A 21,391-nucleotide genomic window follows, 5' to 3' on the forward strand; every position below is an offset into this window, starting at 1 on the left:
GCTTTGGTTCAGATTCTATAAAACAGCTTCAATGGAAGGATGCAAGTATTGCTTATTGCAATATAGAGAGTCATGTTTGTTCTTGGTTTAAAAAGACAATGCTACATATTTCCAAAATATGACCCCCATTTTGCCACTAAATTTATATGGTATGTTAAATAGCCAATGATTATAAATTCATGTAGGTACTACTACTTAACATCCAACACTTAATTTTGATTGGGGGAAATGAGGGTCATATTTTGGAGGTCAGCATTATTCTATTTTTTTCTTGGATGTAATTGTTCATAATCAATGTGTCCAAGTGTCTAACACATGCTACATGGATTGAGAATTAAAATGGGGACATAAAATTGAGGCTTTGAAATCTCAAAACGAATCTTTACCTGTACAATGGCCCAAAACAAACAAGTTCAAGCCCGTTGATGGTAAATTTTCATCGGGATGGCTTGGTGGTTACCAATTTACCTGTTAAAAAATAAAAATCCCTAAAGTTGATCCAACGGCTTTGGCGCGCGATGACAAAATCAAAGTGTATACGTAAAGCAGAAAGCCCATACAACAGCCCAAAATTAACAAGTTCATGCCCAAGAATAAATAAGTTCACATCGAGCCCAAGCTTAAAAGTAACTCATGTCAGTGACCCAAGCCCATTTACAGAATACACGAATGTACCGCGTGGTGGGTTCGCGTATTACTGTGCAAAAAATATCAAGTTGATCCAACCGCTTAAGTTTGAATGAATGCCATCCAATGGCTCATAATCCACACAACATTGTGTATCACTCTCTCGCTCCTAAAACAGGAAAGATTGTTAATGCACAGTAACATAAATGAGCCCTCAATTTCAGATACGTATTTGTGTATTTTCTAGAACCCTAATCAACGGAAGGATGCAAGTATTGCTAATTGATTGTTCATATTAGTAAAAAAAACTCTCCTGCTAGTTGAGATTCCGCAGTAGCCATATGTCTTAGTATCGTCGTACATACAAAACATTAAAACTATTGAAAATAGATTCAGTGGATGAATTCATAATACATTTTCTAGCTTCAAACACTAGTCTAGACGACTTACCTCTGGTTGCGATTTTATTAGGTACAAGCTGGAATTGAGGGTGAGAAATTGTACACATCTTATGTCTGGCCACAGAAAATGTTGCTTGCAGGTTTTAGGGCACGTTCAGCGAGATACGTTTTGTAAAATTCTTGTTGAAGACTGCGAACTCATTGGAGAGAATAGAGGTATCTCCTCCAAGCTCAGCAGGAGAATCAGATGACTAACTGGGACAATCTTTTGCCCAATGGCCCTCCTTGCTACATTTGAAACAGGCTGACCCAGTTCTCATGCCACGGCTACTGTTGTTGGAGTCATTCATGTTGTTGTTGTTGTTGTAAACCCTAGAGGCAGCGACAGGTTCCACAGCTGCCACTCTATGATCATTGCACCACTTGAAGAAACCGCAACTTCCCTAAAGAGCAAGGCAAGTAATAAGCTTTATAAGTTACTTATTTCTTTTAGAATGGCAATTGTAATAAAAAAATATCACTACCAAAGAACATGAGAGTTTTCTGTCATTTATGAAATGCAAGAAGAAACTTTTCCTTTTTTCTTGCTTTGGCAAAGACAAAAATATGTTTTGACAACATAATGACACAGCTAATCAAATTAATATTCAATGTAGCGTACCTTATATGAGTGATCCTATGAGCTATAACAAAATTTTGATAGGAACACATGCCCCATAAGCCCAATGGGTAGCATTGAAATGCTATGTGACACTAAGAAAGACAGCAAATCATGGTTGATTTCACATTTCATCTTCCCTGATCTTATTAGGCTCACTTCTCATTTCACCAAGGCCTTTCCTTATACACCGATGACGGGGATGATGTTAACGCCGCATGGCCCCTAACCTAATGTTAACTATATCAATGTGAAGCTTAAGCAAGCTTCAGGCCTAGGACTGCAGTCCTCCGTAGCATGCGGGTTACTAGATTGAGTACAAAAGCCATGCAATTGTTGGAGAGCAGGACCCAATAAAAACACATTTTCTGCTATTATTTTCAGTAATATACGTTATCGATTGTCCATTCCAAATATTTCCAATAAAATGTTCCACATTGGTCTAGCAGGGTATAGCTTCACCCACGCATGACACAACAGACAGAATAGAAAGACTAGCACCTTATCAGTCTCACAACATGATGTTAAGTAAGATCAAGGATTTCGAAAGTCATCAGTAATAGAATTACAAGCAATGCATCAAGGAGATTCAACTGAGGTGACAACTATCTGTTCATTTTATACTCAAAGTTTTCACAGCTCAAGTGCACACCATGTAAAGAAGTATAATCACTTCATAAGCACTAAAAAGAAATTACAATCTGATCTCACATACACCATTGCAAACACAGAATCTATGACACTTAAGAGGCAGCAAAAGCATCTTGCACATAAAGGTTTACCTGCCCAGCAGGACAACGGTAGAATTGTTGACCGAGATTTTTCCCTGTTTTTGCAGTCAGAACCAAGCAAGAGCCAGCACCACAGGGGCAAGGAACATCTGGGAATGAAGAATTAGGAGCATAACTCCGAGTAGAACCTATCGCGTTATTCGTTCCAGAGCCACTATCACACCACTCAAAAAAACCACAGCCCCCACTCTCCTGTTCAAAGTAGTAATCAGCTATATCAGAGCAGTTGGACTATCAACACAATATCAGAACTGTTATTTCACGATAAGACAGACTGATTTTGTGTCCTCAACATATTCTAGAGTTTATCTCTTCAGCAAACAAAAACAGAGGAAAAATGGTTCAGGATTGGGCTTGTGCGCAAAGCTAAAATTAGAATGAAATAGAAAGGTAAAAAATGATTAAATCGCTTTCAATCTTTGATATTCAGCTTACCAGGTAAATTATGTGGTTTTTCTATTGTCAAAAACAATTTCTAGGGTTTTAGTAATGCAATTATGGACCAGAACCACAATCAGCATATCATGCAAATCAAGGTCACCGAAGGCAATTATTTCCAAAACTCACAGTAGAAGAAATAGAAACGAAGAGAAATCCAATCATATTACCTGTCTGACGGCGCATTTGTAGAACTTTCGACCCCGATTTCTTTCAGTATTCGCGGTCAAAACCAAGCACACGCCGAGTCCGCATGGACAATTCTTGTCGGGAATCAACACTTCCGATCCTCCTGTACCAACACCACCGCCGTCCGAGCCATTATAATCAGATGTTACCTTGCTTTGGAAGCTACTATTGTAATTACTCTTCACATTGAGATTGCTTTGTTGTTGTTGCCAGAGTTGGCTCTTGCTACCCTTGAGAGCGGCCATGTAGGCTCCCTCGACCACCTTCCCATCGCTACCGTGATGACTGCCCTTCGCATTCGAGCGGTAATCGATTGTTGTGAGTTTACGGCGCTTGTTGGCGGCCCCTGACGACGCCGCTAGGGTTTCTTCTACTGCGGCTACATGAGAAAGGAAGTTGTCGTCCTCGACGAGATCCAGAAATCCATTCGACATCTCTCTCATTGTTTCGGTCTCACAGTCGATGAAGACTGAAACATATATATGATTCCCTCCTCTCCTGTAATTTCACTCTCTCCTCTCTCACTCTTCTTCCCGCCCTTTTATTTTCCATCTTGATTTTTTCCCTTTTAGAAACAGGAGTAAACACTATTGATAATTCTATGGGCCTTCATAGAATTATATCTTTAAAGTTTAAAATTTATTGATTTAAATAGCTTTTTAAACATTAAGGACGACAGAATAAATAAAATTGAGCGGAAACGTCTCGAGTGTCCTCGGCATCTGAAGGAGGAAGAGCATCCGGTATGCTTTCGAATCGAAAATCTGGCGAGTCATCTAAGGCATTCGATCCTCTAGTTTTTACTCAAAGTTTTCACAGATCAAGTGCCCACCATGTAAAGAAGTATAATCACTTCATTAGCACTAAAAACAAATTCCAGTCTGATCTGAAATATACCATCACAAACACATAGAATCTATGACACTTTAGGGCAGCAAAAGCATCTTGCACAAAAAGGTTTACCTGCCCAGCAGGACAACGATGGAATTGTTGACCGAGATTTTTTCCCTGTTTTTGCAGTCAGAACTAAGCAAGAGCCGGCACCACAGGGGCAAGGAACATCTGCGAATGAAGAAATAGGAGCATAACTCCGATTTGAACCTATTGCGTATTCTTTCCAGAGCCACTATCACACCACTCAAAAAAACCACAGCCCCGTTCTCATGTGCAAAAAAAGTAATCAGCTATATCAGAGCAGTTAGACTGTCAACACAACTTCAGAACTGTTATTTCACGATAAGACTGACTGATCTTGTGTGTTCTCAACATATCCTATAGATTTGTCAAACCAAGAGATTCTCTGGTCTCATGCAGCTTCGTCTATGGCGAATTCTTCCAGAGTCTTCCGCAGCGCACCCTACCTTTGGGCTTTGGTTGGGTTCTATGGGCTTTCTTTTGATTGAAGACCATTGGGCCTCTCGTCTTAATCTTAAGCTGGGCTGTTCAATTGTAATCATGGGCTTTGTTTTTTATCTTTGTAGTATGTCCCAAACACACAGTTTTATTTATTTCAAACCATATGACCGATTGTTTTTTTTTTTAAAAAATGTCATAAACCACCTTATTGCATTAAGTTATCAAATAAATTGAATAAATGAGACCTGTAGACACTCGAAGCAACATAAAGATAAAATACAATATAGAGGACTAAAAAAAACAAGAACAAATTAGGAAAACACAAATACTAAAATGGATAACACCAGACATTGTTGGACGACACCGTATTACATCAGACATTGCCGAATGAGTCCGACTCCACCGGTTTATGCCAGGTAACAAAAACTAAACAAAAAAAACACAGACATTACAGCTTTGATCCACAAGGGAGACCAATCGGACCTTAAAGAAGTTATAATCATTAACCACAGAAATAATACTTTCTTATCTCAATCACCCTTTATTTAGACTATTTTGGGTATTTTGAGAGAAGAACTTCCTTCACCACCTTGTCAAAATTAACAAAAGAAGAACCAATCGGACTAGTAGCCTCTTCTGCCATTCTTTTCCATTCCATCACATTGCATTTCAGTTGTTTTCCTTTCTCACCCTCCATCAACTCTCTCACCAGCTTCTCTACTTCATCTCTCTTTGCATCACTACTAATCTCCATCCCAATCCCCCATTCAACGCAAGCGAACCTGCAGTTCGTCGGTTGGTCACCGAACATTGGCGAGCAAAGCATAGGCACTCCCGCATACAAACTCTCAAGTATTGAGTTCCACCCGCAATGTGTTAAGAACCCTCCAACAGACGGATGATTCAGTACTTCCTCTTGTGCACACCAGCTTGCAATGAATCCTCTATCTCTTGTTTTTTCTTTAAACACCGTTGGAAAAATCTCAGAATTTCCTCTCACCTGATCAGGCCTAATTATCCATAAGAAATAGTGATTGCTATTAGCAAGTCCCATAGCAAACTCAATGAGCTGTTCCTTACTCATGACTGCTATGCTGCCAAAATTTACATAGATTACTGAATTGGGTTCTTTGTAATCTAGCCATTCTAGGCATTCAGGTTCTTCTTTCAAGAGGTTCCATCCAATTGAGTTCAAGCGACTGTCCTCATTCATTTGATTGAGAAGTAACTGGAGTGGACCAACAGCGTTTACCGTTGGGAATATGGTAGAAAGACCGTCAAGAACTTCTCGCTCCAATGCCTCGAAAGTGTGTACGATAATTGCAGAAGTCTCATTAGCTACTTCACTTATTTCCATACAGAAGTTGAGTAGTGCATCATTCGGGTCTGTTGACCTAATATAACTTGGGAGATCTCTCAAACGTATACCTTTTATTCCAGGTATCCAATCTATGATGGTGTCCAGATAACTATTCATTAAATAGCTGTCATCTGCAATTGCAAATTAATAAGCTGTAGCTTTAGCGAGTGAATTCTCAGAAAAAAATTCCATTTCAGAATAGATGCTAGTTAAACATTCTAATCACCATTTATCCAAAAAAATTTTAAGATCAAATCATGTAGGCTTCCCCATTTTCATAGAAATTTCAGATTTGGGCTCCACAATTTGGCAATTCACCTAACTCTGAGATTAAAATGTGGAAAATTTGCCATATTACTCAAATTGTCAGGAATTTTCAGATGGGTCCTGCATCATTGCCTCAACATTGCAAGAACTCTGATGTTATGAGTTATGATAGCAAGTCAATAAAAATGTCCTGATCTCCGCATAGTTATTCAAGTTCCATCCACATCTATATATATACAGTACACACAAATATACAGATCTTACATATGATACCTTTGAGTGGTGTAAGGCCTTTCTCTTGGAGTGCGCGAAATTGAGTGAGCCCCACGAAGCTACAAGCAGAAATAGTGATGAAAAACAGAGATGGGATTCCAAATTCTTTAGCTGCTGTGGCCGTGAATGACATGAACCCGTCAGAAACAATGCATGTGACAGTGGGAATGGAGGAACTGTGATTGAGTTTCGCAAGCAAGCCAAGGAATGGAGACAATAAGTAGTTTCTGACAGACTCGATGACCATGAAAATGTCTTGTGCAGTATTGTCGTCAGAAGTAGGAAGGCCATCTGGAATGGACTCAAATCGAAAGTCCGGCAATCCGTTCAAGGCATCAGAGCCTCTAGCTTTGAGTAGTCGTTTGTGATTGAAATCAGTGTTGACAAATGTTATGTGGAAACCATTGTGGTGCAGAAGTTTTGCCAAATTAAACATTGCCTTAATGTGGCTTTGAAATGGACCTGGAATGCAGACGGCATGAGGCTTATCAGCTACTGCCTTAGAATCCATGTCTCTCCGTGTGTTTGTGTTTTCTCTGTTTACATTATCTCCATCGCTTTATATCAAGCAGTCCCAGAAATAATACAAAATTCAGTCTTTTTTCAAATATCTTGTACAAACTAGTTTACACCACAAAAACAGGAGGAGGTGAGTGTTCTCTTTTAGTCACTTTATTAACAACGAACTGACCCAGGGCATCAGGCCATGTGATGATGCAGAAAGTAAGTTGAATGTGTTCCATGCTGTTTGTAACGTGAACAAGTAAATAGGTATTTTCTATAGATGGTGGTTCCATTACTTTCGAGTTTCGACAATCTACCAGCACCTTAAGCAATTCTTCCATGATCTCGACGAGCAGTTTGAGCCTTACTTTCATCCCGACCAGCAACACTTATAGTTTGTTTTCATGGAGAGGTTGACCCTAATTTCATTGATTTGGCAAGTAAATAGGTATTTTCTATAGATTTCCTTCTTGTTGGTATCCACGCCAAAAAAGATGGGTAGAGGCTCGGAGTGGGACAAACCAACGAAACTAGGATTCCACAAGAAAATAACTTGGTTGGTTTGATCTCACGATCTCGGGAGCCGTATGCCCCAAATCCAGAAAGATAACCAATTAGGCTATTGCCAAATAGTTACTTGTTTACAAGCCACTCAACAATATTTCTCTCTTTAAATGTAGGATCTTGTGTGGGTTACTAACAGTTTAGCTCCTCCTTGGCTTCGTGTTTTTTGTTCATGCAAGCATGCCCACGAACATAAATATCTTCTCATATGCATTTTGCATCACTCATCAACGAAGATACAATCTTAATCAGCTTCAGCTGTCTGTGTGTGTGAGTGTGTATGTCAAGTTACTATCTGCTTGCTTTATGCACATCGATCGATGTCAAAGAAGCATATCAAACAAATAAATATCAGTACCACCATTTAGAAGTTTTAATTATTAAACACAGAACAAATACTTTCTTATCTCAATCACCCTTTATTTAGACTATTTTGAGACAAGAACTTCCTTCACCACCTTGTCAAAATTAACAAAAGAAGAACCAATTGGACCGGTAGCCTCTTCTGCCATTTTTTTCCATTCTATCACATTGCGTTTCAGTTGTTTTCCTTTCTCACCCTCCATCAACTCTCTCACCAGCTTCTCTACTTCATCTCTCTTTGCATCACTGCTAATCTCCATCCCAATCCCCCATCCAACACAAGCGAACCTGCAGTTCGTCAGTTGGTCACCGAAGATTGGAGAGCAAAGCATAGGCACTTCAGCAGACAAACTCTCAAGTACTGAGTTCCACCTACAATGTGTCAAGAACCCTCCAATAGATAGATGATTCTATACTTCCTCTTGTCCACACCAGCTTGCAATGAAGCCTCTTTCTCTTGTTTTTTCTTTAAACTCCGGTGGAAATAGTGCAATTCAGTCTTTTTTTTCCAATATCTTGTACAAACTAGTTTCCACTACACAAACAGAGGAGGTAACCGTGACTGTTCAGTCACTCAACAACAAACTGAGACAGGCTATGTGATGATTGCTGAAAGCAAGTAAAATATGTGTGTTTCATTATGTGAACACCAATCATACATGCATGATAAAGAAAGTAACCAAGCAAGTAAAAAAAATAACTCAAATAAAACAAAAATTAGATCACATTTACATTGTGACATAAGAACTTATGAAGAATTCAAATTGGATTCGAAGACTTAGAACGGTTTTTCTGATATTAGAGCAAGTTAATGTGATCATGTCATTCAACTACATCTTAGCCATGCTTCCTATAAATAGAAGTGAGCAAGAATGTTGAGGTGTGTGTGGTGCACTAACAGAGCAGCTCTTAGGCGAGAATACACGTATAAAAAGCTACAAAGGGTGTGTAAAGAGAGAGTGAGTATACACAGAGTATCTTTGGAGGTTTGTGCAACTTCACCAGACTAGTTCACTTCTCTAGTATCCAACAAAATTAGTGTGGGCGTTTGTAATCCTATCGGAATCTTCATAGAAATGTTGTACCCGTTATTCTAAATAGTGGAAGTTTTCAGTTGGACTACGATCCTATGATTTTTCCCTCTTAAGGGTTTCTTTTGAGGGTTTTCCACCTAAAAAGTTGGGAGTTATGCTCCTAATTCTTCATTCCCAGATGCTCATTTTTTACTCAATAGTTTTCACAGCTCAAGTGCACACCATGTAAACAAGTATAATCACTTCATTAGCACTAAAACGAAATTCCAATCTGATCTGAAATATACCATCACAAACACATAGAATCTATGACACTTTAGGGCAGCAAAAGCATCTTGCACAAAAAGGTTTACCTGTCCAGCAGGACAACGATGGAATTGTTGACCGAGTTTTTTCCCTGTTTTTGAAGTCAGAACTAAGCAAGACCCGGCACCACAGGGGCAAGGAACATCTGGGAATGAATAAATAGGAGCATATCTCCGAGTTGAACCTATTGCGTATTCGTTCCAGAGCCACTATCACACCACCCAAAAAAACCACAGCCCCGTTCTCATGTGCAAAAAAAGTAATCAGCTATATCAGAGTAGTTAGACTGTCAACACAACTTCAGAACTGTTATTTCACGATAAGACTGACTGATTTTGTGTGTTCTCAACATATCCTATAGATTTGTCAAACCAAGAGATTCTCTGGTCTCATGCAGCTTCGTCTATGGCGAATTCTTCCAGAGTCTTCCGCAGCGCACCCTACCTTTGGGCTTTGGTTGGGTTCTATGGGCTTTCTTTTGATTGAAGACCATTGGGCCTCTCTTCTTAATCTTAAGCTGGGCTGTTCAATTGTAATCATGGGCTTTGTTTTTTATCTTTGTAGTATGTCCCAAACACACGGTTTTATTTATTTCAAACCATATGACCGTTTGTTTTTTTTTAAAAAAAATGTCATAAACCACCTGATTGCATTAAGTTATCAAATAAACTGAATAAATGAGACCCGTAGACACTCGGAGCAACATAAAGATAAAATACAATATAGAGGACTAAAAAAAAACAAGAACAAATTAGGAAAACACAAATACTAAAATGGATAACACCAGACATTGTTGGACGACAACGTATTACATCAAACATTATCGAATGAGTCCTACTCCACCGGTTTATGCCAGGTAACAAAAGCTAAACAAAAAAAACACACACATTACAGCTTTGATCCACAAGGGAGACCAATCGGACCTTAAAGAAGTTATAATCATTAAACACAGAAATAATACTTTATTATCTCAATCACCCATTATTTAGACTATTTTGGGTATTTTGAGAGAAGAACTTCCTTCACCACCTTGTCAAAATTAACAAAAGAAGAACCAATCGGACTAGTAGCCTCTTCTGCCATTCTTTTCCATTCCATCACATTGCATTTCAGTTGTTTTCCTTTCTCACCCTCCATCAACTCTCTCACCAGCTTCTCTACTTCATCTCTCTTTGCATCACTACTAATCTCCATCCCAATCCCCCATTCAACGCAAGCGAACCTGCAGTTCGTCGGTTGGTCACCGAACATTGGCGAGCAAAGCATAGGCACTCCCGCATACAAACTCTCAAGTATTGAGTTCCACCCGCAATGTGTTAAGAACCCTCCAACAGACGGATGATTCAGTACTTCCTCTTGTGCACACCAGCTTGCAATGAATCCTCTATCTCTTGTTTTTTCTTTAAACACCGTTGGAAAAATCTCAGAATTTCCTCTCACCTGATCAGGCCTAATTATCCATAAGAAATAGTGATTGCTATTAGCAAGTCCCATAGCAAACTCAATGAGCTGTTCCTTACTCATGACTGCTATGCTGCCAAAATTTACATAGATTACTGAATTGGGTTCTTTGTAATCTAGCCATTCTAGGCATTCAGGTTCTTCTTTCAAGAGGTTCCATCCAACTGAGTTCAAGCTACTGTCCTCATTCTTTTGATTGAGAAGTAACTGGAGTGGACCAACAGCGTTTACCGCAGGGAATATGGTAGAAAGACCGTCAAGAACTTCTCCCTCCAATGCCTCGAAAGTGTGTAAAATAATTGCAGAAGCCTCGTTAGCTCTTTCAGTTGCTTCCATACAGAAGTTGAAGAGTACATCATTCGGGTCTGTCGTTGTAACATAACTTGGGAGATCTCTCAAACGTATACCTTTCATCCCAGGTATCCAATCTATGATGGTGTCCAGATAACCATTCATTAAATAGCTTTCATCTGCAATGGCAAATTAATAAGCTGTAGCTTTAATAAGTGAATTCTCAGAAAAAAATTCCATTTCAGAATAGATGCTAGTTAAACATTCTCATCACTATTTATCCAAAAAATTTTCAGACTTTTAAAAAATGTCAAAGCATGTGGACTACCCCATTTTCACAGAAATTTCACATTTGGGGATCTGGAATTAGGCAATTCACTTGACTTTGATATTATAATGTGGAAAATGTGCCATATCACTCAAATTGCCAGAAATTTCCCGATGGATCCTGCATCATTCCCTCAAAATTGTAAAAAAAAAACACTCTGATGTTATGGTGGCAAGTTAATAAAAATGCCATGCTTTCCATATAGCTATTCAATTGCCATCCACACGCACACAACATATATATATATATACAGATCTTATATATATGTACCTTTCAGTGGTGTAAGGCCTTCGTCTTTGAGTGCCCGATATTGTCTGAATCCCATGATGCTACAAGCAGAAAAAGTGAAGAAGAACAGAGAAGGGATTCCAAATTCTTTAGCTGCATTGGCTGTGAATGACAAGAACCCATCAGAAACAATGCATGTCACAGTAGGAATGGAGGAACTACGGTTGAGCTTTGCAAGCAAGCCAAGGAATGGAGCCAATAAGTAGTTTCTGACAGACTCACAGACCATGCCAATGTCTTGGGCGGCATTATCATCAGAAGTAGGAAGGCCATCTGGAATGGACTCGAATCGAAAGTCCGGCAATCCGTTTAAGGCATCAGAGCCTCTAGCTTTGAGTAGTCGTTTGTGATTGAAATCAGTGTTGACAAATGTTATGTGGAAGCCTTTGTGGTGCAGAAGTTTTGCGAAATTAAACATTGCCTTAATGTGGCTTTGAAATGGACATGGAATGCAGACGGCATGAGGCTTATCAGCTACTGCCTTAGAATCCATGTCTCTCTGTGTGTGTCTGTGTTTACATCATCTCCATCGCTTTATATTAAGCAGTCCCAGAAATAGCACTAAATTCAGTCTTTTTCAAAATATCTTATACAAACTAGTTTAGACCACAAAAACAGGAAAGAGGTGAGTGTTCTCTTTTAGTCCACTTTATTAACGACAAACTGACCCAGGCCATCAGGCCATGTGATGCTGCAGAAAGCAAGTTAAATGTGTTCCATGTTGTTTGTTACGTGAACAAGTAAATAGATATTTTCTATAAATGGTGGTTCCATTACTTTCCAGTTTCGACAATCGACCAACACGGCAACACCTTGAGCAATTCTTCCATTATCTCGATCAGCGGTTCGAGCCTTACTTCTATCGCGACCCGCAATACCTTCATGGAGGGAGTTAACCCTAATTTCTTTGATCTGACAAGTAAATAGATATTTTCTATAGATTTCTTTGTTGCTCTCACCAAGAGATTTTACGCAACCTGTTAATAATTAATACATCAAATTGCTGGTCTCTATGCAAAAAAATATGGGTATTTAATTTCGGGGTATGATGGATGTGGAGTTCGGATGCATCACTAGTTTGACCTCATAATTACATGACTTGTTCTTAATTTTTAATTTCCATTTTAATACCTGCAAAGCATGATAAATTCATAATTGATGAATTACAGAAGTCATTTTAGGTAATCTTGATGGATGTATTATAAGACTTATTAAGGAGGGCAACATATATAATTTTTATGTTAATAATTATTATATATAAATGAATTATCACATAAAGACTTAAAATAAGGATCACATTTTGAGGGTGTGGATGAGTGAGATGACAAAGATAACCCATTTATTTGGGTCTCATATTTTTTAAATTAATGATTAAAACATATGTCTTTATTTTAAGTCATTACTTTAGATCCTTATAATTCTTGATAGATAAAAATCATTATTATATTATTTTACATTTATTTTTTTAAAAAAATGTAAAATCTTACGATTCAATCTTGTTAGCTTTCTATCGATCTTAGGTAAGATCCCGATTTCGACAACCTTGAAGGTAGCAAATATCATTGTACAAATAAGGGTTACAAATTTACAACTAATTTTTTTTTAATTATTATTAGCCTTTTGTAAATCAATAATATGTAAATTTGGGGGATAAATATAACTCTAATTTTTTTTTTTTTTGAGAAGAACTCTAATTATTGTTAGTACCTTAATAAGAGATGAGAGAAAATGACCAACATGACACAGTTTGTAGAGCTTATAGTAAACTTTTATATTACAGTATAATATACCAATACGGATGGGGCACTTTTAATGTTTTCAATAGTTTTGGGGGGCACAGACAATTTCTCATAGTTGAGTGGTTCTTTTGCAGAGAGGCAATAGTTCAGGGGGTCGTCTTGCTTTCCCCCTAAATTAATCTCCCTCCAGAGTTGAAATCTATGTCGGCTTTGAATCCTTCCTATTTTTTGTCATGTGATTCATATGTTCTCCAACTTTGATGCTTTCTCTGCGTACCTTGTTGACATTATTTGACAGATTGTAAAATACAGATTGCTTGAAACTGCCGCTATAACTGTTTGCTTTTTAAGATGACTGACCAGAATGCCATTCGGACAGTTGAGTGGACGTAAACTTTGGGCCGTCAGCACAACCCGCACCAGGTCTATAAATAAGACTAGGCCGAAACCCATGCGGGTAGGGGCTCGGAAGTGAGAGAAGCCCATGAAACTAGAATTCCACAAGAAAATATCTTAGTTAATTGATTCGAACTATCGATCTTGGGATCCATACGCCCAAATCCGAAAAGATAACCGATTAAACTATTGCCAAATGGTTATTCGTCTACAAACCACTTGACAATCTTATCTTTTTTTTTTCTTTTTTTTTAGGATCTTGTTTTATGCACACGAATGTCAAAGAAGCATATCAAACAAATAAATATCAGTAACATTAAGAAGTTTTAATCATTAACCACAGAAATAATTCTTTCTTATCTCAATCACCCTTATTTAGACTATTTTGGGCATTTTGACAGAAGAACTTCCTTCACCACCTTGTCAAAATTAACAAAAGAAGAACCAATTGGACTAGTAGCCTCTTCTGCCATTCTTTTCCATTCCATCACATTGCATTTCAGTTGTTTTCCTTTCTCACCCTCCATCAACTCTCTCACCAGCTTCTCTACTTCATCTTTCTTTGCATCACTACTAATCTCCATCCCAACCCCCCATTCAACGCAAGCGAACCTGCAGTTCGTCGGTTGGTCACTGAAGATTGGTGAGCAAAGCATAGGCACTCCCGCAGACAAACTCTCAAGTATTGAGTTCCACCCGCAATGTGTTAAGAACCCTCCGACAGATGGATGATTCAGTACTCCCTCTTGTGCACACCAGCTTGCAATGAATCCTCTTTCTCTTGTTTTTTCTTTAAACACCGGTGGAAAAATCTCAGAATCTCCTCTCATCTGATCAGGCCTAATTATCCATAAGAAATAGTGATTGCTATTAGCAAGTCCCATAGCAAACTCAACAAGCTGTTCCTTACTCTTGACTGCTATGCTACCAAAATTTACATAGATTACTGAATTGGGTTCCTTGTTATTGAGCCATTCTAGGCATTCAGGTTCATCTTTCAAGAGGTTCCATCCAATTGAGTTCAAGTTACTGTCATCATGCATTTGATTTAGAAGTAACTGGAGTGGACCAACAGCGTATATCGCTGGGAATATTGTAGAAAGACCGTCAAGAACTTCTCGCTCCAATGCCTCAAAAGTGTGTACAATAATTGCAGAAGCCTCATTAGCTCTTTCACTTATTTCCATACGGAAGTTGAATCGTACATCATTCAGGTCTGTTGTCCTAACATAACTTGGGAGATCTCTCAAACGTATAACTTTTATTCCAGGTATCCAATCTATGATAGTGTCCAGATAACCATTCATTAAATAACTGTCATCTGCAATTGCAAATTAATAAGATGTAGCTTTAGCAAGTGAATTCCCAGGAAAAAAAATTCCATTTCAGAGTAGATGCTAGTTAATAGCTTTATCATCTATGAGACTATGAGAATTATTCTTCTTCTTCCTTCTTCCTCCATCTCTGCAATCATTTATTTTCCCACAACGTGTCGAAGCTGTGTCCATTAAAAAAAATAATATATAGGACACTACCCTGACACTTGTCCGAGACGTGTCGGTGTTCAAACGTTGTCCAACATGGACATGTCGCCATATATTTTAGAAGTAACCGTGATTTCTATCACCATTTATCCAAAAAGTTTTAAGACTTAAAAAATATCAAAGCATGTTAGGCCATTTTCACAGAAATTTCAGTTTGGGCTCTGCAATTTGGCAATTCACCTCACTCTGAAATAATAATGTGGAAAATGTGCCATATCACTGAAATTTTCAGAAATTTTACTACACCATTAGCTGCTAATTTCAGACTTCGCTACCGCAAAACTTTCAGATGGGTCCTGCTTTATTGCCTCAAAATTGCAAACACTCCGATATTATGATAGCAAGTTAACAAAAATGCTCTGATTTCCATATAGTTATTTAAGTGCCATCTACATCTGTGTATATATATATATACACACAGAGATCTTACATACCTTTGAGTGGTACAAGGCCTTTCTCTTTGAGTGCGCGAAATTGACTGAAACCCATGAAGCTACAAGCAGAAATAGTGATCAAAAACAGAGAGGGGATTCCAAATTCTTTAGCTGCTGAAGCTGTGAATGAGCAGATCCAATCAGAAACAATGCATGTCACAGTAGGAATGGAGGAACTGCGGTTGAGCTTTGCAAGCAAGCCAAGGAATGGAGCCAATAAGTAGTTTCTGATAGACTCGCAGACCATGCCAATGTCTTGCGCGGCACTTTCATCAGAAGTAGGAAGGCCATCAGGAATGGACTCGAAGCGAAAGTCCGGCAATCCGTTTAAGGCATCAGAGCCTCTAGCTTTGAGTAGTCGTTTGTGATTGAAGTCAGTGTTGACAAATGTTATGTGGAAACCTTTGTGGTGCAGAAGTTTTGCCAAATTAAACATTGCCTTAATGTGGCTTTGAAATGGACCTGGAATGCAGACGGCATGAGGCTTATCAGCTACTGCCTTAGAATCCATGTCTCTCTGTGTGTTTGTGTTTTCTGTGTTTACTTTATCCCCATCGTTTTATATTAAGCAGTCCCAGAAATAGTACAAAATTCAGTCCTTTTTCAAAAATGTCTTTTACAAACTAGTTTACACCACAAAAAACAGGAGGTGAGTGTTTTCTTTTAGTCACTTTATTAACAACAAACTGACCCAGGGGTAGTGCCCCGGAATTTTTTTTTGGGTTTTTTATGTAATCGACTTACGAATATAAACGATAAATATAAAAAAAAACATTAATAATATTTTAAACACATAAGAAACTACATTATAATTTGATTTTGGGATTTCTCTATTTGGGTTGAATGAGAGTTGGGTTGGGTCTTAGTTAATGGACTAAGTGTGTGTAATGGAGGCATTTTATTTTTTTGCTGGGAGCCTTAGTGTTAAATTGTTAAGAATGAAGGGTATATTTAGTGAAAAAAATTTTAAGGGGACTTTTGGAGGCCGGTACACTAGATTATATTTAATTGTAAAAAAGTGCAATCACTAAAACATCCTTTTGAAAAAGTACACTGGGGATCATCTTTTACCAAAATAACCTCAAATTTGATTTTCTCTCTCCAAGAATTGTGATACAATAGTGATACTTTTAAATAAAAGATTCAATTTAGTGTTCAATTTATATCTTTTGCTCATAAAATGATGATATAAATGTTAGAATGTAAATTTGATTGCATTACATGTCTTTCTGGTTCAATTATGTCATTTTAGTCGATTTTTGGTGTTGGTGACTATAGTGATACATCTCTGCAGCTGTAAATGTTTTTCCAAAACAAGCAAGAGATGTACAAACCAAGAAAAGAAAACCAAGAAAGGAAAAGTAATTAGGAAGAAGAAGTATGTATACTGGTTCAATTGTATCATTTTAATGAATTTTTGGTGTTCTTGATACTATAGTGATACATCTCTGCACTTGTAAATGTTTTTCCAAAACGAACAAGAGAGGTAACCAAGAAAAGAAAATCAAAAAAGGAAAAGTAATTAGGAAGATGAAGTATGCATACTGGTTTAATTGTATCATTTTAGTGGTTTTTTGGTGTTGGTGATACTATATTGATACTATAGTGATACATCTCTGTAAAAAATGAATCAGAGTCCAGATCTGCAAAAAAACGAAGCACAGCCTAGATTGAACAACGAAGCATAGTCCAGATCTGTCAAAAACGAAGCAGTCCAGATTGAGCAACGACGAAGAAGGCGATGAAGAGATGAGAAACTTGACCAAAAACGAAGAAGAAGGCAACGAAGAACAAATTCAGATCGAGAACCAGAAGAAGAAGAATGAGAATGAGAGAAAGAAGGAGATAACTTTTAGTAGAGAAGAAGGAGAGAAAGAGAGGACACACTAGAGTTGGATAGTTGGAGGGAGAAGAAGAAGAAGAAGAAGAAGAAGAAGGATATTGTAGGTATAAACTAAAAAATATCTTAAGTCAGATGATCACATTACCCTTAAATTGCACTTTTTTACAATTTTAAAAATGTCCATGACCTTTTTACAATTAAGTTGTTCAAAGTGCTATTACTCCCAATTGTCTGAATTTCAATTGAGTGGGGGCCCGTGGCCCCAGTGACAATGCAATGGGTCCGCCACAAGACCCAGGCCATCAGGCCATGCGATGATGCAGAAAGCAAGTTGAATGTGTTCCATGCTGTTTGTTAGTGAACAAGTAAATAGGTATTTTCTATAGATGGTAGTTTCATTACTTTCGAGTTTCGACAATCGACCAGCATCTTGAGCCATTCTTCCATGATCTCAACGAGTAGTTCGAGCCTTACTTTCATCCCGACCAGCAACACTTAGAGCATGTTTTCATGGAGGGGTTAACCCTAATTTCATTGATTTGACAAGTAAATAGGTATTTTCTATAGATTTCCTTCTTGTTGTTCTCTACGGGAAAAAAAAATGTGGGTAGGGGCTCGGAAGTGAGACAAACCAATGAAACTAGGATTCCACAAGAAAATATCTTGGTTGGTTGACTCAAACTCACGATCTCGAGAATCGTACGCCCCAAATCCAGAAAGATAACCAATTAGGTTATCGCCAAGTAGTTACTTGACTCAACAATCTTTCTTTTTTTTTAAATGTAGGATCTTGTGTGGGTTACTAACAGTTTAGCTCCACCTTGGCTTCATGTTTTTTTGTTCATGCAAGCATGCCCACGAACATAAATATCTTCTCATGCATTTTGCATCACTCATCAACGAAGATACAATCTTAATCAGCTTCAGTTGTCTGTGTGAGTGTGTATGTCAAGTTACCATCTGCTTGCTTTATGCACATCGATCGATGTCAAAGAAGCATATCAAACAAATAAATATCAGTACCACCATTTAGAAGTTTTAATTATTAAACACGGAACTAATACTTTCTTATCTCAATCACCCTTTATTTAGACTATTTTGAGAGAAGAACTTCCTTCACCACCTTGTCAAAATTAACAAAAGAAGAACCAATAGGAGTAGTAGCCTCTTCTGCCATTTTTTTCCATTCCATCACATTGCGTTTCAGTTGTTTTCCTTTCTCACCCTCCATCAACTCTCTCACCAGCTTCTCTACTTCATCTCTCTTTGCATCAATACTAATCTCCATCCCAATCCCCCATTCAACGCAAGCGAACCTGCAGTTCGTCAGTTGGTCACCGAACATTGGCGAGCAAATCATAGGCACTCCCGCATACAAACTCTCAAGTATTGAGTTCCACCCGCAATGTGTTAAGAACCCTCCAACAGATGGATGATTCAGTACTTCCTCTTGTGCACACCAGCTTGCGATGAAGCCTCTTTCTCTTGTTTTTTCTTTAAACACCGTTGGAAAAATCTCAGAATCTCCCCTCACCTGATCAGGCCTAATTATCCATAAGAAATACTGATTGCTATTAGCAAGTCCCATAGAAAACTCAATGAGTTGTTCCTTACTCATGACTGCTATGCTGCCAAAATTTACATAGATTACTGAATTGGGTTCCTTGTTGTCGAGCCATTCTAGGCATTCAGGTTCTTCTTTCAAGAGGTTCCATCCAATTGAGTTCAAGCTACTGTCCTCATTCTTTTGATTGAGAAGTAACTGGAGTGGACCAACAGCATTTACTGCTGGGAATATGGTAGAAAGACCGTCAAGAACTTCTCGCTCCAATGCCTCAAAAGTGTGTACAATAATTGCAGAAGCCTCATTAGCTCTTTCGGTTGCTTCCATACAGAAGTTGAAGAGTACATCATTCGGGTCTGTCGTTGTAACATAACTTGGGAGATCTCTCAGACGTATACCTTTCATTCCAGGTATCCAATCTATGATGGTGTCCAGATAACCATTCGTTAAATAGCTTTCATCTGCAATTGCAAATTAATAAGCTGTAGCTTTAGTAAGTGAATTCTCAGGAAAAATTCCATTTCAGAATAGATGCCTGTTAAACATTCGCATCACCCTCCAAATCAAAGCATGTTACGTTACCCCATTTTCACAGAAATTTCAGATTTGGGACAAAAAGAAACCGACTAGTAGATTGAAAAGTTACGTTGTTAGAGATGCGCAAAATTTAACTGGGAAACTCGTTTCACATGGTTGACCATCTTATTTTTGACAAATTTTACCGTTTAAGACCTCAAATGTGCATTTTAATGTTTTAGGTACATTTTAATAATTTCGTGTTTTTGTGTTTTTCACTGCATTATATCAAAACTTGAGTATTTTTTTCTCTCTATGATGAATTCTAGTGATTGTTTTCCTTGATGAAAAGTTGGTTTAGAGATTATAATGTGGAACATGTTCGACATCACTCAAATTATCATGTTCGACATCACTCAAATTATCAGGACTTTTCCTACATTGCCCCCAAAATTGCAAAATCTCTGATGTTATGAGAACAAGCTAATAAAACTGCCTGATTTTCATATTTATATGTATATGTGTGTGTATGTATTAGATACAGTCTTACATACCTTTGAGTGGTGTGAAGCCCTTGTCTTTGAGTGCACGATATTGTCTGAACCCCATGAAGCTACAAGCAGAAATAGTGATGAAAAACAGAGATGGGATTCCAAATTCTGTAGCTGCTGTGGCTGTGAATGAGCAGAACACATCAGAAACAATGCATGTCACAGTAGGAATGGAGGGACTGCGATTGAGTTCTGCAAGCAAGCCAAGGAATGGAGCCAATAAGTAGTTTCTGACAGACTCACCGACCATGCCAATGTCTTGCGCGGCATTGTCATCAGAAGTAGGAAGGCCATCCGGAATGGACTCGAAGCGAAAGTCCGGCAATCCGTTTAAGGCATCAGAGCCTCTAGCTTTGAGTAATCGTTTGTGATTGAAATCAGTGTTGACAAATGTTATGTGGAAACCTTTGTGGTGCAGAAGTTTTGCCAAATTAAACATTGCCTTAATGTGGCTTTGAAATGGACCCGGGAAACAGACGGCGTGAGGCTTATCAGCTACTGCCTTTGAATCCATGTCTGTCTGAGTCTCTGTTTGTGTGTGTTTTCTGTTCACATTATTTCCATTGCTTCTGTGAATATAATCAATATATGAGTCAGCACTTAACATGTGTGGCCAATGTTGAAGCCACGTGTAATGGAGTATGTGGTCTCTAGGAATATCCTAGAGAAGTGTGTATATAGTTTTGTAATAATTTGACAAGTGAATGACAATAGACAAGTCAAATATTGTGTCCCCTCTCTTCCCTTCTGATCAAAAGTCAAAACCCAACAGCTCTATGAGGGGGGTTTGTGGACCCACTTTGATGTGTTTTTGTGACTTAATTGGATCCTTGAAATGATGTAGTTATGTTTATCCTCAAATGTGTCATTGATCAATTACGATTCAATCGAAAAAATTGAGGCCTCTTACTTTTAAGTACACCAACGCAATCATGACAAATCTATTACCATTTTTACATGAAAAGTGGATTAGTACATCTGACATGAGTTCGATGTTTTAACAAATACTTGTATACTAACTTACGACGAAAGTCTCGTGAACCATACCAGGCCTAATTATCCACAAGAAAGACTGATTGCTGTTAGCAAGTCCCATGCCAAACTCGATTAGCTGATTGTTTGTTACTACTGTCAAGCTCCCGAAATTTACATAGAGTACTGACTTGGGTTTCTTGGAATCGAGCCATTCTAGACACTGAGGTTCATCTTTCCAGAAGTCAGATCCAATGGAGTTCAAGCGATTGTCATGAACTTGATCCAATGGAGTTCAAGCGATTGTTATAATTCCAGAAGCTTCATGAGCTC

The 21,391-nt window shown here is 38.2% G+C and overlaps 6 protein-coding genes and 1 long non-coding RNA gene across 7 annotated transcripts; all 7 read right to left on the bottom strand.

Moving 5' to 3' along the window:
- Nucleotides 1–885: 885 nt before the first annotated feature.
- LOC120017090 (DNA topoisomerase 3-alpha-like) lies at nucleotides 886–3,620 on the bottom strand. Its single transcript, XM_038870157.1, has 3 exons — nucleotides 3,086–3,620; nucleotides 2,469–2,669; nucleotides 886–1,471 (listed from the first exon to the last, which is right to left on the bottom strand). The coding sequence occupies exons 1-3, from the start codon at nucleotides 3,545–3,547 to the stop codon at nucleotides 1,280–1,282; spliced, it is 855 nt and encodes a 284-aa protein (XP_038726085.1). The 5' UTR covers nucleotides 3,548–3,620; the 3' UTR covers nucleotides 886–1,279.
- A 1,155-nt stretch (nucleotides 3,621–4,775) lies between these two features.
- LOC120017089 (7-deoxyloganetin glucosyltransferase-like) lies at nucleotides 4,776–7,438 on the bottom strand. Its single transcript, XM_038870156.1, has 2 exons — nucleotides 6,361–7,438; nucleotides 4,776–5,951 (listed from the first exon to the last, which is right to left on the bottom strand). Exons 1-2 carry the CDS (start codon nucleotides 6,869–6,871, stop codon nucleotides 5,011–5,013), a joined length of 1,452 nt encoding a protein of 483 aa, XP_038726084.1. The 5' UTR covers nucleotides 6,872–7,438; the 3' UTR covers nucleotides 4,776–5,010.
- Nucleotides 7,439–7,711: 273 nt separating this feature from the next.
- Nucleotides 7,712–8,195, bottom strand: LOC120017091 (UDP-glycosyltransferase 85A4-like; the record flags this gene model as incomplete). Its single annotated transcript, XM_038870158.1, has 1 exon — nucleotides 7,712–8,195. A coding segment is annotated over one exon (339 nt), but the record flags the coding sequence as incomplete, so codon positions are not given.
- A 103-nt stretch (nucleotides 8,196–8,298) lies between these two features.
- On the bottom strand, nucleotides 8,299–9,542 carry LOC120017092. The gene is made up of 2 exons (XR_005472094.1): nucleotides 9,179–9,542; nucleotides 8,299–8,400 (listed from the first exon to the last, which is right to left on the bottom strand). It is a non-coding gene; the product is annotated as an uncharacterized LOC120017092 (long non-coding RNA).
- A 289-nt stretch (nucleotides 9,543–9,831) lies between these two features.
- On the bottom strand, nucleotides 9,832–12,010 carry LOC120016481 (7-deoxyloganetin glucosyltransferase-like). Its single transcript, XM_038869275.1, has 2 exons — nucleotides 11,482–12,010; nucleotides 9,832–11,062 (listed from the first exon to the last, which is right to left on the bottom strand). Exons 1-2 carry the CDS (start codon nucleotides 11,990–11,992, stop codon nucleotides 10,122–10,124), a joined length of 1,452 nt encoding a protein of 483 aa, XP_038725203.1. The 5' UTR covers nucleotides 11,993–12,010; the 3' UTR covers nucleotides 9,832–10,121.
- A 1,922-nt stretch (nucleotides 12,011–13,932) lies between these two features.
- LOC120016498 (7-deoxyloganetin glucosyltransferase-like) lies at nucleotides 13,933–16,154 on the bottom strand. Its single transcript, XM_038869309.1, has 2 exons — nucleotides 15,613–16,154; nucleotides 13,933–14,955 (listed from the first exon to the last, which is right to left on the bottom strand). Exons 1-2 carry the CDS (start codon nucleotides 16,121–16,123, stop codon nucleotides 14,015–14,017), a joined length of 1,452 nt encoding a protein of 483 aa, XP_038725237.1. The 5' UTR covers nucleotides 16,124–16,154; the 3' UTR covers nucleotides 13,933–14,014.
- Nucleotides 16,155–18,419: 2,265 nt separating this feature from the next.
- Nucleotides 18,420–20,721, bottom strand: LOC120015919 (7-deoxyloganetin glucosyltransferase-like). Its single transcript, XM_038868426.1, has 2 exons — nucleotides 20,090–20,721; nucleotides 18,420–19,480 (listed from the first exon to the last, which is right to left on the bottom strand). The coding sequence occupies exons 1-2, from the start codon at nucleotides 20,691–20,693 to the stop codon at nucleotides 18,549–18,551; spliced, it is 1,536 nt and encodes a 511-aa protein (XP_038724354.1). The 5' UTR covers nucleotides 20,694–20,721; the 3' UTR covers nucleotides 18,420–18,548.
- Between the last annotated feature and the right edge of the window lie 670 nt (nucleotides 20,722–21,391).

This window comes from Tripterygium wilfordii, chromosome 15 (genome assembly GCF_013401445.1).
Source record: "Tripterygium wilfordii isolate XIE 37 chromosome 15, ASM1340144v1, whole genome shotgun sequence".
NCBI classification, from domain to species: domain Eukaryota; kingdom Viridiplantae; phylum Streptophyta; class Magnoliopsida; order Celastrales; family Celastraceae; genus Tripterygium; species Tripterygium wilfordii.